This window comes from Xiphophorus couchianus, chromosome 7 (genome assembly GCF_001444195.1).
Source record: "Xiphophorus couchianus chromosome 7, X_couchianus-1.0, whole genome shotgun sequence".
In the NCBI taxonomy this organism is placed as follows: domain Eukaryota; kingdom Metazoa; phylum Chordata; class Actinopteri; order Cyprinodontiformes; family Poeciliidae; genus Xiphophorus; species Xiphophorus couchianus.
The window spans coordinates 29,522,692-29,539,297 of record NC_040234.1 but is presented as its reverse complement, the minus strand read 5'-3'; the positions used below and the strand labels follow the sequence as shown (position 1 = coordinate 29,539,297).

The 16,606-nt window shown below is 36.7% G+C and overlaps 1 protein-coding gene across 1 annotated transcript; it reads right to left on the bottom strand.

Moving 5' to 3' along the window:
- Positions 1–695: 695 nt before the first annotated feature.
- On the bottom strand, positions 696–10,299 carry LOC114148898 (histamine N-methyltransferase-like). The gene is made up of 7 exons (XM_028024404.1): positions 10,145–10,299; positions 9,189–9,334; positions 7,450–7,502; positions 5,524–5,631; positions 3,330–3,460; positions 3,061–3,154; positions 696–2,013 (listed from the first exon to the last, which is right to left on the bottom strand). Exons 2-7 carry the CDS (start codon positions 9,323–9,325, stop codon positions 1,652–1,654), a joined length of 885 nt encoding a protein of 294 aa, XP_027880205.1. The 5' UTR covers positions 9,326–9,334; positions 10,145–10,299; the 3' UTR covers positions 696–1,651.
- Between the last annotated feature and the right edge of the window lie 6,307 nt (positions 10,300–16,606).

The following is a 16,606-nucleotide window of genomic DNA, read 5'->3' as shown; positions in this document are numbered from 1 at the left end:
ATTTATTGAGTTCATTGTAAATGTGGAGGGAAAGAAATTCATGCTTATATAAATAATCCACATTTTATGTATCTTACATCAAAAACTCATGAACATCCAAACAGATTCCACATTCCACAATAGAGCATCTTGTGTTAAAACTCAAAAACAGTCAATGGAAGAATAATGTAGCCGCAGTACGAATGGCTGGTGGTGTTTACATCAGTAAGGTTCAGCATTTCAGATTATAGTACTAAATGTTGAGAAGACATTTTCTTTCACTGTGTGGGATTGCTTCAAATTGCAGAGACATTAAACTGTCATTATTTATTGGTTCCAAGTAAAAATGATAAACTTCTGAGAGACTGAATTTTGTGTTCTTAACTGTAAGACAAACATCAGAACAGACAGAAAATTTCTTAAAATGTATCACTCTGGTGGTAATGTATTAATATAATATACAAGAACCCCTTCACCAAGGCCTCATCATTGAAATAACATTTCTATGGTACAAGGAGTTCCTAAGATAAGAATTGTAAAACTAGATAATGCAGGTAATTTGAAGGATTCTGTCTTTTCTTCTATTTCAAAGAAAACTTTAGCACTGTAAAATACTGCAGTGTTTTGCCTTTTTCTGAATATTGTGTGTTTTTTACTGATTAATAGAAATAAAAGTGAGAAATTAAATTTTTAATACACAAGAAAGTGGAGCAATATTCCCAGTAGGCAAGTGTAGTTTTTATTTTGGATTTTTCTACTAGATTTTGCACAACACTCATTAGCAGCACAAACTTGTTCTTAGAGTTATTAAAGTAGAGAAAACTTTACAAAATACAAAAGAAAATTTCTTCAGTATCTTTATATTGCTCTATACATCCTACTTAAATAAGTCATTTTGTCTTTTATTCCCTTCCATGTACAAATAAAACAGGTTACTCACCAAAATAATTGACCATTTACGTTGAATCAAAAATTAAACCAAAGTGTATTAAAAAAACAAAAGTTCTATGTGATTGTTAAAATTCATCACTGTGAGACTCCAAAGCTTATCTGAATTCAGAAATACAAAATTAGCTTACAACAAAGCTGCTTAAAATCTGCAACATAATTTTTCTATTAGCAACAAACCCAGATTATTTTGCAAGTAAATTAACTGACAGCTAAAGAAAAGGCTCCTAGGAGCAACTGTGTTTTCACTTACCCAGTTCAAGTCCTGCTAGAAATAATACTTTCAATCATTTTAAAACATAATGTACAATTACTTTAAGCTTATCTAAAATGATTCTCAATGAAAAGCTAATTGTCCAATTTTATATTTATTTGTACAGTTGGAATAAAACACTGCCGGAGAAAGAAGCAGTGTAATGGGGTTTGGGCAGCAGCCTGCCAAGAGCAGCTCATTAAAAGCTGTAATGACCGGATAAAAGTCTGAAGCTAATGTCTGTAACGGAGTAAGAATTATCTTTGATGTCATAATAAAATAAATTTAATCATAAAACTTGACAGGAATATATACATTTATTCTATGTTAGAGGACTGTAGAATTCATAAAACATTAACATGTATACAAAACTAAATTTAATACAGGATAAAGCTTGAAGATACTCAATGTGCTTGAAAATATTTCATCATCTATAACTAATTTAACCTTCACTCCAGCTATGATCTGTTTTTAATGTGGTTTATCGATGACTATGACACCAAGGTTGTTGTTAAAGATAACTCTGCCCTCAGACTCCGTGCTGCAGTCCGGATGCCGGAGCAGCTCCAGCACGCCATCTTTCAGCTCTGGTGACGCCGTTTTATTAAAATCCAGCACTTCGGTGAGAAAGTCAAGAAGCAGCTCCCCCTTCTCATCTCCCTCCGTGAAACACTCGGTGATATCCATTTGAGATGGCAGGTCAAAGCTCTGGTAGCGCACTCCCTTTGAGTCCAGGAGGCTTTTGATGTCTCCAGTGGTCACGCATTGACTTATTTCTGTATTGCAGAGCTCGTTCCTGTATTTCCGCCACAGCTTCCCCCAGCCACTCTCCCCTTGAACAGGTGGAGCAGAAACAATGCTATCGTCAGCATGGTAACAAATGATGACAATGATTACAAGTACCTTAAGTTCTAGACCAACAGGAAGCACTGCACAGTTGAGAAATAATGCACAGTTGTCAAAATTTTTTTATTAGTGAAAAATAAGTGTTGTGTGGATTTATATTCAGACTGTCTTCTTTGTAATAAACAGTTTGCCGCAATTACTGAAGTGAGTCTTTTGGAATATGTCCCTGCCAGCTTTGCTTTATCTAAAAACATAATTTTTTGCCAATTTTTCTTTCTAAAATAGTCCAGGCTCTGTGAATTCAATATTAAACCAAATTTGCCATAGATTCTCAATTGGATTTAGGTTTTTGTACCTCCACCTCAGTCTGAAGTCATCTTGTCTGACTAAGCTAGATTTAACTCCAGCTATCTTCACTCATCTCTGACCATCTCTCCTGCCATGAATGGTAGGTGTGATAACAACAATGTGCTATGTCAGTGTATTGCCACATAGCATTTTGCATGAAGGCCCAAAATACTGATTTTTGTTTCTTCTGACAATATCAAATTTGTCATAATGTTTGCTCTGTCATGTGGGAAACTGCAAACAGGGTTTGTCTCAACAGTTACTTGCTTCTTCTCACTTTATCACTGCCATGGCAGATAGTTGTTGACTCCCACCTGAGCTATGGATCTTTGAAGCTCCCCCAAGTCATCTTTGCTCATTCTCTGATTAATACTCTCCTTGCACAGACAGAAAGTTTAGGTGGACAGTGAAACGTAAGGCTGGTTGTTTGGGGCATCAGAGTAAAATAGGTGAATCATATTTCTCATTTTTCTTCCAGTACATATTTATGCATTACTTTACTTTTTGCAGATCTGCTCCATAAAACCCTAATAAAATACACTGACATGTTTGGTTCCGACACAACAAAATGTGAAAAAGTTTGCAACTGTATTTCCCCTTGAACAAATGAAGCATAACAGTTTCCTTCACATCAGCGAGGAATAACAAGGACAATTGTTAATTTAAATTAACGTCAATCAACTCACCAGACACAAGAATAATGAGAAGCTTCCCATTCTTATCGAGGAGACTCTGGAAGAAGCTGATGGTAGCACCGGGATCCTTCACATAGTACAGCATCTGTCGATTTCACCACACATAATGAGCTGGTAACTGCATTCATGGAGCACCTAATTATATTGCTATGCTAGACAGATGCTCTAATGGGATTAATTGCTGCCGAGTGCCACCTAATGAATATGACCTAGATGTGTCAGAAATACAGCACCAGGGCTGGCAATACTTCAGCACCAACCTGTATCATGTGAATGAAGTCTGCCTTCTGTGTCGTCTTGCTCAGTTTCCAGTGCTCCTCAAACTCCGAGGCTGTCATCTTGTTCCAGGTAAACTTGATGTAGTTTAACTCAGGTTTCTGCGACACTAAAACTTAAGACAGATAATTAACAAATATAACAACTGTTTTTTTTATGTAGGGAGGTTTAGCCTTTTATAGAAACGATATGCACTGAGCTGAAAAGTGTACACATTCCAAAATGTCAGGTTTTATTGATGTAAAAAAAAAGGAGACCATGACAAATCATTTCCAAACTTGTTCCATCTTTAATGTTCCAATTCACCTTGTGTTATCTGAAGAACACACAAATTGGTTAGAAAGAGGAAACAATCTGTTCAAGGCAGTGTACAATTTCCTGTTTGCACTCTCCTTTGAGCTGAAGGTTTGTGGAAGCACCTTTTTATTCAGCTTCAGCATCCAATCTGCTTTGATGGGAGTCTGTCAGCATTTCACATTTTGACTTGGAACTTGTCCACTCTTTCATGGAAGAGTTCCCAAACTCAGTCAGATTTTGTGGACATCTTTTGAGTGCAGCCGTGTTCATGCCTCCACACAGATCTTCTATTGTCACATGCAGAAGATAACCAGCAATTGCCAAAAATTCCTACTGCTCCTTCATTGTTCACGCAGGTCTCCCAGCAGCCTCTCTGACCAGTTTCCATTTTAGTTTTTCATGAATCTTGCAAAAGCATCAGGCTCTTTGCAATGCCACTCTGCTTTTTTGATGTCTGTCTTTACCGTGTTTCATTATATTTTTTAATGCTGTAGAACCTTTTTGCACACTTGGCTTGATTAATATTCTCAGGTGTAACTTCTCAGAAAACCAAGACTGTAACTAAAACATTCAAATGTGCCAAAATAAATCCTGCAAGACCATTTGAACATGATTTTATGTTAATTTGATTCAATATAATTGATGGGACTTGCATAGTTCTGTATAACTACAACTGTAATTAGAAGGTGCTACAGCTGTGTATTTGTTTAGGGATGTGCAGTTTATGCTCACTATTTACATTTCTTTTTACATTTTTTTGATAACTTGATTTAATTTAATTGCACAAGATGTTTCTAAATAATTTTATTTTAATTTTACAAATTGACTCTTTTTAAGAAACCATGCCATTGCTAAATGTTGATGTAAAATGTTTTTTTTAGTAATTCAAAAAGAACTAGGCCAAGTGCACTTCTTGTTTTACGAAGTGAAGTTCAAGTTAATTTTGGAAATGTCTTCTTTTCAGTTGAAAAAAGCTAAAAGGTGGTAAACACAAAACACAATTAAACTCAGGTTAGACATGTCTTTCTCTGCTTGACTGTTTTGTATCTCATTCATATTTATTTAATCATTATTTTTTTATTATACATGAGGCAAAAGATCCCTATATGTAATTTATTAATGAGCCTTTAAGTTGTACAGCGGGAAATAATAAATCTGTGTCATTCTACTACAACTGAATCAAGTGATATTTTACTGGTTCCACTGACTTTTTGGAGTAATGTCAAAAAAGAAAGAAATATGCTTTTTGTTCCCACAGTGGAAAAATTAAGGAAAATTCAGGAATAGTGAATGCAGCATTTGTATGGATATGGGATGAAAAAGACCAGTCTGTGGTTGGCTGGTGGTGTGGCTCTTTTATATAAACTTTGTCAAGTTGCAAGAGCAGACACGGAGGTAAACGCATGCCAGAATATGAATTCAGTAAGCATATACACACGATAAACATCATTCTCTGCTCATTAAAATCCTTTCTCCATCGCCAAGTCTTACTCTAGCCTGGTTTGTTCCTCGCTAAGATAGGTCTGTCTCCAAAAGTCAGACCTAAATGACCATTGATTTTAAGAAGCTTATGGATATCTGAAAGTACAGTAAAGCAAACTAGAAGCCTTGAACTGCAACTGTGTTAAGCATCAGAGTGCAGACGGAGGGGTTGTCGGTTACTGATTGGCCATTGTGGTTCAATGATCAGCTCTTCTCTAAAAGAGGAGTAATTATTAATTTATTGATAAGAAGGTCAAAGGCAGTTTTAACACAATGCTTCAGCATTAAAAATACAAACATACCTTTTCCAGCCAGAAAATTAAATATTGAAACATCTTTTAGAATCATGTGAACATGGATACATTTTGTAAGAAGAGGGTGACCCTAAGAAGACTGTACCTTTGTAGTTGTGTAGCTGTTGGCTGCTTGGCTCCACCACCTCATTATCTACTGTCACCCCTGGATGCTTCTTATGTAGCTCGTTGAGCATCTCTAGGTCTATCTCACCTAAAAATACAAAAAAAAGCAAGACGGTTAAAAACAAAAAAAGAAAAGAAAAAGGTAGGGGCAAAATAAATGTCAACTTGCTGAAATCCCTTGGTGTTTATAATGCTGCGTTACAAAAAGAAAACCACAGAAAAATTGTATCATAGGTTAAATTTCCGATATAGCTGTTTAGAATTGCTTTTGACCCACAATAACTGGAACATTGACCAATATGTAAATTTGAGCCACTTTCTGTTTTTGCCGCTCATTTGTGACTGTGTTTAAGTTTCAACTTTTTGAACAGATTTGTTCTGTTGCACCACGTAGTAGAAAGTCTTGCACATCATTTAGTTTATATCCACATCTGGCTTTGGATCCAAAGTTTTCATAGAAAAATGAAACAACTGAACCTTTTTGTTAAACGAATGCTGCTACATCTCATATTCACTTGTGTTGACTTTTAAAAACACCACCACACTTAGAAATGTAAGTTAATCTTTCAAAAGAAGCAGAAATGCACATCAGTCAGCATAGAATACAAGACAAAGGCAATTTAAAATATATTTTTTATATTTAGCTTTGTGTCCATTGGGAGCAAAATATGAAATTGAATGATAAACTTAATTCCATACCCATAGACTGTATGTGTTTTAAGTATGTTTGCTTCAACCTCTGTGACCAACTAATTTGAATTTATAAACTTACTTTCCAAGAATATCATCAACTGAAGGTAAAAAATGTTGTTTGGACTTTTCTTTTTATTTCTGAAATCAGAATTTGCAGCCTAGGTGTCTACATCAAGGGCAACTTACATCTGAATATAGACTGTCTGCTCTACTATGTACTACCCAAATTCTTTCTAGGTGTTTAATAGAGCTTTAATTTAAAAATATGAATTATATCTTTTAGTGCTTGCATAGAAAGAACTGAAAAAAAGCACTGTTTATCATCTTGTAATGCTAACAGTAGACAGGACCAGCGCATTTAGTAAATCACTCTGGAGTTCTGCCTCGCAGCTACAACTCATTTATACTGGATGTGACATTACTTTATAATTCCCAGTGTCAAATACAACATTATGATGTCACCACAAAAAAGTAGATTAAAAAGTCCCAATTATTCTGTTATGTAAGAAATACTTAATGTCACAATGGATTTTGATGAAAATTTTACATTCAAAGTGAAGTAACCTCATAAAGTCCACATGGATTAAAAACCAGAGCAGGTAGTCTAACTATTATCCTGTCAGTAACATTTGACTAAAGGGAGAACATTTTGTTCTCTTTCTTATTAAAGGCGACAAATTGCCACGACTAGAGGAGTAAATTTAAGCCATGGAGCCGATGCGAAGATGCAGTGAATTGTTTAAGTTAAATGATACCTTGCAGGGAAGTTTGTAGCCATTTTAATGGATTTTCAAGTCCATTAGAGAATCCATTATGATACAGAAATGACAGCTCAGGTAAAGTAAAAGGATTGGCTTTGACATAGTTAAAGGGCAGCAGTACTCTGAGGGCAAGTGCTCAGTTTGCACAGGAAAAGAAATGACTGCATTGTAATAGAACCTGGTGCTGTAAAGCTTCATAGTGTTTAGGTCATTTTGACAAACTAACAGTAGATAAAATGGTCAGATGGCAACAAAAAAGCCTCCACACTGTCTTTTCTTTTTCTCATAGCAGCCATGAATAAACTCTCCCATCGGCTCAGCAGCAGCCGACTGATTCACCAACGTTCCCTCACCTTAGCTATCTGCTGCAGAGGTCATTCAGCTATTTACCGTGTCACGCTGCACATAAGCTAAGTTCAGCGGTGTCAGCGCCATATAGTTTGTGCTCTTACCAGCTCCGCTTCCAACTCCAATGACATTTAGATGGGACTTTCCATCTCCAATGCTGCGGGGAGAGCAGAAAAAAAGAAAAAGTAGAGTGTCTTCAGAGCAGCCTTGAAATTCACAGCTTCCAACCTGCCAAATGTGGGTCACATCTTTTTGGGCCTGTAACTGACAATTCTGCCTGACACTCGGGAATGTGAGATGTTCTGATCTAAAGACTGAAGCCTCTGCAAGAACTTAGGCTTTGGATGTTGCTGTGGCGCGTTCTGTCAATCAACGTACATTTTTATTAACTCTATTACACCTTTTAATTAACTTGCGAGTCACATCCCATCGGCTCCCTGACGGATCTGCTTGAAAAAAAGGTCAAAAAGAGCCGAGTTTGGTTCGGTTCTCTGCAGCATGTCAGTCACCTCCCACAGCCTGTGCCAGCAGAGAGACCATTTACGCACTTACTTTTTGGGAATTCACAACCATGCACATACTATTTGACTGGTTAAAACATACCTTTAAGTTGTCAGGCAAGCATTGTTAATCTGTGAAACAGACTTTGGACTTAAGTTTAGTTAGAAGAAACTGTTAACCGTTTTCTGTGACAATAAGCACCACAGTTTGTGATTATTGATTTTCACAGGTTTTGTATCTTTATGATTCATGTGTCTCAGACATGAATCAATGCACTCTAATTAATAAGACATTTGCTTTTTCGTACAGCAAACTGACATGTACAAATTATATGCATTGCAATGAAATTCACATATTCTGTTTTCCAACAAGTTTTATAGCACAAGGTGATATTTTTATATTCTGTGCATTAACTTTCAAATGTGGAATTAGTCATAACCTACTTTTAGATCACTGGTTAGGTCAAGTACTAACTTCTGTTTCTTTTACCTACCAGTTGCTTAAAGTTCAAGACCATCTCCTGCTTTATGGTACTCCAGTTAATGAAAAACCCTGATGCCATATCACGTTCTACATAGTTTACCCTTAAAGCATTTTAAAAGCCAAGATACATTTTTGTCTCATCTTAATCCTGATCTTCAAGTGAAAATGAATTGTACTGTTTTTCTTCAACAAAAGCATTATTGTTTCAAATTATATTTTGGCACCATTAATGAAGCCTTTATGTAACAAGAAAATAAATATCTTTTTCACAACCTTAAGTGAGAGGTTCATTTGAACTTTTGATCCAAAAGATCATATTCCAATTGTAACACAGCTGAAGCACTGGGCAGCATGTTTTTGAAAGTCAGTTCCTATTTAAATTTCAAATAATTTTTCTATGAAAATCACCAACCAAAAGCAAGATTTGCAAAATGACTAAGTCATTTAATAAAGTTTTGTTTCCTTCATGCAAAGCAATATACTTTAATACTTTTTAATAATTTTTTTTTCCTCTTTCAAACAAACTCTACATAATCATAATTTTGTCAAGACATGTCAAAATTACAATTATCTTGTCGAGAAATATTCTCTCTACCAATGTTTTTGTAGAAAACAATGACGGTGCAGGCAAGGATGGTGAAAGTTAGGATTATTAGTATCGTACTTATCTTTACAGTTTTCACTATATTCACAATTCAGTTTTTATGTGGAATTATTCCAAATTATTCACAGGAAATTCACCTATTCACAGGTTTTTTTTTATCATTGGTCATGTCTACAAAATTCTAAAGAAAATGCAGCCACAGACCGTAATAGTTTCAGTTGTCCATTTGTTAATTCATTTTTAAAGGAGCTTTACCTGGACAGAATGTCAGGTAGTTTATTGTGGATGAAGTCCCGCATGCATTGGTGCTCAGAGGATCGCTCCAGAAAAAGGTGGAAGGATCTCTGGTACCTATCATCATCATGAACCAGACTCTTCAGTGGGGATCCCATGATGCCTGTCTGGAAAAGAGGCAATTCATTTAGGTTTATGGTTTGGCTGGGCCGTACACTTTAATCAAATTAACTTTATGCTTTATATCCTGTAATGAAGATAGTCCCTTCACCAGGTCTCAAGACTTCTGCAGCCTCTAACAGGTGTTCTCCCTCTATTTAGTTCAGTTTATCTTGCTATTAACTTTGACCTGATTCCTACTACAAAACCATTCCCACAGGATGATGCTGCCACTGTGTTTTAATCAGATGTTGACTCGGGATGTGCATCACAAAAAAAATCCAAATAAAGTACAGTCAAGTTGGCAAATTCTGTAAACTAAGAAAGTATAAATCAAATTTCCCTTACAAATAAAACTGGAAACATACCGTCTATGTTCTGTATGAGGTTTTAATTTGACTTAAACACCTAACAGTACAAACACAAAAACATAACATTTGTCAAACGGGATGTACTATTATTGTCTTTAAAACAGTCATGTATGGTTGCACGTCAACACACCAAAGCGTATTTCTCTTTTATTGAAACGCTAAATCTGGAAATCTATCTCGCTTTTTCTCTTCCCTGTTTTATTACGACAGAGCTGCCGGTTTATTGACAAAAAAATGACTTAAGCGGCCGCGGAAACACAGAGCTGCACGCAGGCAGACATGCAGACAGACGCTGTCATGTCCCCTCGACATAATTATGTGCAGCTGGTCAGAAAACGAACAAAACACGTCCGTCCTCCAGTCAGTGAACGTCAAAGAGCAAGTTTCATCGTTCGCTAAGATTTCCGTCATGAGCGCGAAAAGCAAATCGTGACGATGATCACTTACTACAGTCTTCTGGCAGAACAGCGTCCGGGGAAGGTGGAAGGCTGGACTGAACCCTCCCACATGTGTCACAGCTTCTTCCCTTTAGGGAGGGCGAAAGGTGGCGGAGGAAATCCGTCAAAGGAAATCTGTCTTCCCGAGGCCTGGGTGCTGTAACTTGTGCGTTTTCCTTTGAGATAAGCGTTTATTTTAAGAATATGAAAGACCCGACTTTCTAATCTGACTTTACTGCCTTAGATTTCATTGTAATAGATTTGGTCAAAACAGAGGAAAATGTCATGTTCACAGGGGGTCCGAGGTCTAATGGGCGCTTGAGCAGAACTTCAGCCTGATTTGGAGTTTTAAATTGTCTGTGGTGGGATTTAGTGGTATTAATATTTTTGTACATACTTAAAGTTTGTTAAAATGTTTTCAAAATAAACATTTAAAAAATTGAAATTATTTACAGTGAAGTCAATAGAATTGCATCTAATAAATTTTCAAGACTTGAATGCAAAAGATCTATCTATAAAAATACAAACTACAGCATTTAAAAAGTGTTCATTTCTGTCTATAACTCTATAGAGAAACCTATGGATAAATGTCACAAATAATCACAATATATTTAATTAAAAAAAATAAAGATTAACTTGTTGACATGTTCAATAACTGAATAATTTAGCGTTTAAACCTCTCAATGCAACAGTGACAATCCAGCCAAATTTGCAGTACCGTAATTCCACCACACTGCGCTACCTGAAAAATGTCAACAGTTTCTGAAAGGGGAGACGTTGCGCCTTCCAGTCAAAATCAGGTTATTACGGTAATTTCACTCCCGCCGTAGCAGGGAGTGGCACTTTTAATAGACGGTAAATTGCAAAAATAACTTGCTAGATATTGAAAGTTCCAGTATTTACGGACATATGAGCAAATAAATTTACTCACAGGACATTTAAAGAACTACGTACATTTAAAATAAGCAAAAAATATCCAGGCAAAGATTTTAAATTTAGGACATAAAGGGTTAAGCTTTTAGAGGTCCTCTGGCACAGATGGTTTCCGTAAGGCATGCATCCTGCACGTTTTAGTTCTCTCCCTTGTAGTACCAACAACCTTTTCAGCATGTCAGTAGCCATCATTTGATCCAGGTGCGTTAAACCAGGGAGAGAACTAAAACATGCAGGATGCCGGCCCTAAAAGGACCGACTTTGGGCACCACTGCAGTAAGGAGACAGTTGGAGAGGCAGCAACTTGTCCCACCGGTCTCTTGATGAGTCCAACCTTCTACTTCATTCATTACTGGACACAGAGTTATGCTAATAATGTTATACTGTTAGCTTCAAATAAACTCATTTTCATTAGTCCTGCAATTAGCTTTTGAAAAATTTGAATTGGGAATGAAACAAACATTATTTGGGTTCAGGGAGAGAATCATTTATTGCCTTTTTTGAGTCCCACTGAGTTTTCCATATGCTTTAAAAAACTGCCAGGTCACTGTTCATGTCAGACTCGACTTCAAAGTCCTTTCATTAATTACACAAGGTTGCACCATCTTATCTCTTTGGTCTCATTGTTTTCCATGTCACCTTTTCTCCGTCAGACACAAAGTTACAGGGTTAAAAAGGAGCCAAAAAAATCAGGGGGTGGAAAAGTTAGCACTTTTCAGCCATGATCCATCTAATTGGAATGAACACCCTCCTGCAAATGATGAAAGAGATTTTTAGTCTGACTAACTACACCTAATTCTGTGCCATATATTCATTAGAGAGCACTGTTAAAACCTCCCTCTCTCCTTTTATCTCTGCTTACGCACACACTCTCACACCTACCTGCACTCAATAGAAAATTACACACACAAGTTCAGCTCACAACACTCAGTTTATCACCATTAATTAGTTCTTCAACCTCACAGATGTTAGGTGCTACAATGACTGTATAGATGAAATGGTGCTCTGAGCTAAAATTAACAAAACTAGCCTGCTCAGATTTACAGTAATTGCTTTATCAGATTTATCTCATCCATTTGTTTTAAATCTCTCAGTTTTGAATTAGTTTCTCTTTGGCCAAAATCGACTAAGCACATCACCCTACACAAGACTCTGGATGACTTCACTCTGCTTTTTTTATTTATTTTTTGGCTGGTTTGTTAGTTATAGGTTGGATTTCTTAAACAACAAGCAGAAATATATAAATTAAATTCAAATCCATGTTCCAATATATCAATTTAATCATCTTATGAATCATTAAATACGTACATTAACTTTAGATTTTATGTGCATTTTTAAAAAGTCAATCTGAATGTATCAAATATTTATGCACATAATCTTATGGGTGGAAGAAATTGAAGAATAATTCTCTTTACAATTCATAAAAAGTAAGTTAGAAAACAAAAACATACATACCGAAAGCATTTCTGTGGTTGCCAAACACTGAGCAAAAGAAAAACAAACAGGTGTCTGGCTGAAACTAATTAAACCTCTAACTCTGACTTAACACAAGGTAACCACACCTTTCTGGCACTACACTGCCCTCTTGTGAGCAAACAATATAACTACCAAATACGGTCAAAAACACTGAGGAAAGAATACAGCTTTTCCATGTGCAACATAATAATGATAATGATATAGACCAGTGGTTCCCAAAGATTTTCTTCTTGGCTCCCCTATGGATTACAATAAAATCCCCCGCAAAAGAGAGAGAAAAAAAATCAACTGGGCACACACATCGTTCAGACATAAACCTACACACATATTTTGTTTTCAAACTCCACTGAAGTTTATTTCACACTTTAGGTTGCAACAAAACACACTACAAATCATCTTTACAGTGAAATACTTTTGTGTAACTGTTTTTTTTTTTTTTGCATTCATCCATATGTTTCCCGAGTCCCCCCTGCAATGGCATGGCGCACTCCCTAGGGGGCGCGCCCCACACTTTGGGAACCACTGATATATACAGAGTAATTAGAATAACAGAGCAAGTAACTTTTGAGAGCCCCTAAATGGATGAGGAAGAGATACCAAAAGCTTCAGATAAGAGAGAAAACGTATTGATATTTCTCTTAAAGGTTTTCAAGAATTGCTTTACTCAGTCTAAAGCATCAGTCCCTCCTTTTCTTCTGTGGAGAATGTCGACACTTTTGAGCATGAAGATAAAAAAAAAAGGTAGAATGGTTGATCACTTACTCCTCCACATCAACAATTGTTTTGGAAAGAGTAGACAACACTAATGTATCAGCAAATGCCGATGCAGTTCTAGGCTCAGAGACATGTTGGTAAAAGAACTTCAGGAAAGAAGGTTTGCAGAGGAAGCCCACATCGCTCCTCTTTGAAAAACCAGATACGGTTCTGATATGGAAGGATGCAGAGAGTGCTGAGTTCCTATCAAAGCACTCACAGAGAAACTACTTAAGGTGCATTGCATGTTGCATGGCTAACTCCTGCAGCTTCGGGGTCGGGATTGTATATGTTAGAAGTGGGAAAGCTGTTAACTATATACCTTTAAAATGGGAATGGCATCTGATTTTAGCTCTTGTTCAACTTAGCCAGCATCTATTTCAGATATTTATAAAAAGTAATTCCTCCTGACCCTTTAAGTTGTAACGTAAGTGAAACCTATAGTGATATCTGTAGAAACTTGATGTTATTGGAATATGAGAAGGCTTGATGTTTTGATTTAAAGAGGATATGAATTTCATAACTCTGCCCCATGATGCACAGTTCTACAGTATGTGGAGGAAGTTGTATGTTCAATATTTATTAATATGTGTTTCTGACAAACTTCCTTGTGTAAAGTAAAACCTTAAAGAAAACCAATCCCAAAATTCTTTGAACTCTAATAATTTATGTAGGTGCAGAGAGATGTAACAGGAATGGAGGTTCACTCACTGCTACTTTATTTATGAGTTTTATGAAAGAAATATGAAATATTTTATAAGTGATATGATGGATGGAATTACATAGTCCTAACTTTGCCTAGAGAATATTGGTGTTCTGGTTAGATGAGAAACAGAAAATGATTAGTGCAGGTTAGCCTGAAAGCAGCACCCTACTGTGGAGATTCCTTTCCTGTGTGGTCAAAGACAATACAAGAATAGATGGCTCAAAATACAAAATGTTAGAGGCTGCAGAAGCACTCAGACTGTGACGTTGTAGCTACAATGAATGTCCTTAAACATTCATTGTAGCTATATGCAAAAATATGGCAGTGTTTTGGAAAAAATAAAATAAAATAAAAAGTTTGCCAATCATGTACAAATTTGATTTGGCCAGTAATGTGAAATCCAAATACAAGTAAAATTTGTGTTTATAAAACCTTTTTAAAGGTGCTGTACAATGTAGCTGCTGTTGGATAACAATTCTCCTTACAAATTACCATGCTCCTTTTCTGGGTTTTATGCCTCTCATGCAGTCCATAAAAGGTTGACTATAAATACATATGCCAAGGCTTTCTTCAGTTTATTAAGAAGTATTGGGCCTGACTTGCTAATAAAACAGTAATATGAACAGTTTTAAGTGATATAATTTGAAAGAGTTCAGCAGTTAGTCTAATTAAAACTGGCTGCAAGAAGAAATCCCAGGCAATCAAAATTTCACATGTTACGCATACACAAGGGATGCATAATGGTGGTCATCCAAAGGTTATTTATAAATAAACAACACTAAACCAGTGATCTACCGTTGATTAGGCCTGTCACGATAACAACTTTTGCTGAGCGATTAATTGTCTCCAAAATTATTGCAATAAATGCTAATATTGGGGCGTGCTGTGGTGGCGCAGGGGGTTAGCACGCGCCACGTTTGGAGGCCTTAGTCCTCGACGCGAACATCGTGGGTTCGACTCCCGGTCCCGACGACCCTTGCCGCATGTCTTCCCTCCTCACCCTGCTTACTGTCGAAAAAATACGAGCCACTTTCTCCGCAAAAACTATTCGGAGAATAAATAAATAAATGACGTAATAATGCATGCGATTTCCTGCCAAAGACAGATACACTTTATTTTCAAAAGGACACTTAACACTGGAACTGATAAACAAAATAAACAAAACAACCAAAAACAAAAATAAAATGGATTCTCAGTCTCCATTAACAAAATACGCACTTGAATAAAAACTAAACAACATAAAGTAAAAGTGGAAATAAATACTGCATTCAACCAAAAGAGTGCAGATTATGAAGTCTGTATATTATGTTGCCCTTCAGTAATAATTAGATTTAAATAGAGAAGATGGGCATATTTTCTACCTGATGCAATAGTTCACACTACACGATTTTTGCCCCTGTTTTTCCCCCTATGACAATCTTAGAACGTTGGTCTTTCTAAGATTGTCGCTTGCGATTTCATAACCGATCATCCTGTAGTGTGTGGTGTGTTACGGTAGATCGTCGTTGCCGCTCCGATCTGAATCAGTTGTTTTCCCCGACTGGGATCGTTAACGCAGCCTGTTGAATGTGACAGGTAGCCAATCAGAAAGCGCGGATTTTAAAATTAGTTCACTGGACTTGTAGCCATTATTTTGCGCCCATTGTTGGACACCACACAACACAATCGAACTGTTATATCTAGGATTTCTGTCGGCTAATGTTTGGTCTCAGGTTTTGAAAGTGGGCCGACAATCGGCCGACAACTCTAAGATCGTGTAGTGTGCCCTGGGCATTTCACTAAAGAAATGAGGAAGGGAGGGTCAGTGGAGAGCACCGGAGTTGAGCCTTTTTTCATTCAGTGTCATCAACAGAAAGAGAAAAAGGCCGGAAGAGACGATAAAGTCGATAATTAAAATGAGGTTGATAGTTTTAATTCATGGTACGATTAATTGATTTATTGTTTATCGCGACAGGCCTCTTTCTAGGTAAAAAAAAAAAAAGGAAAAAAAAGCAATAAACATGAATTGTTTGAAATGGCCCCACAAACGTTGAAGTTTTATTTTTCTCCCTGCTCTGACGAATTTCACCAAACCATATTTTATTAGAGTGTTCCTGTTTCCTTATAGGAACAAATTTAATAAATTAAAACAAAACAAAAAAAAAAATCAAACTGTCACGTTGCTCATAAATCTTAACTAAACCCTCCAAATGTGTCTTGAAAGATGCGCAAATGAGATGAATTGGACATGACAAGATTGGCCCCCGTCTTTGCCATGGATCAGATGGCCGTGACACAAGCGTTTTAATTCTGCCTTGTCTTAAGCAAAAGTGACAGGATTAAATAAATGAATTAGATGAGACAAAGATTTAAACTCTGCTTCGCTCGCAGCCCGGGATTATCCTGGGACTATCGGACTGGAAATCTGACTGGAGGGCAAAATGAATCTTATCAACTGCTTATCTGTTCTGGGCTTTGCTTTAGAGCCTGCGGTAATTACAATATATCAGATGTATCAGGACTTGAAAGTCAAGGAGCCATGAAAGATCTTTGCTGGTCTGGAGCTTCTGTCTTATACATATTCCTCTCAGAGAGGGGGTAGTGAGAGAAACGCAGGCCCTTTTC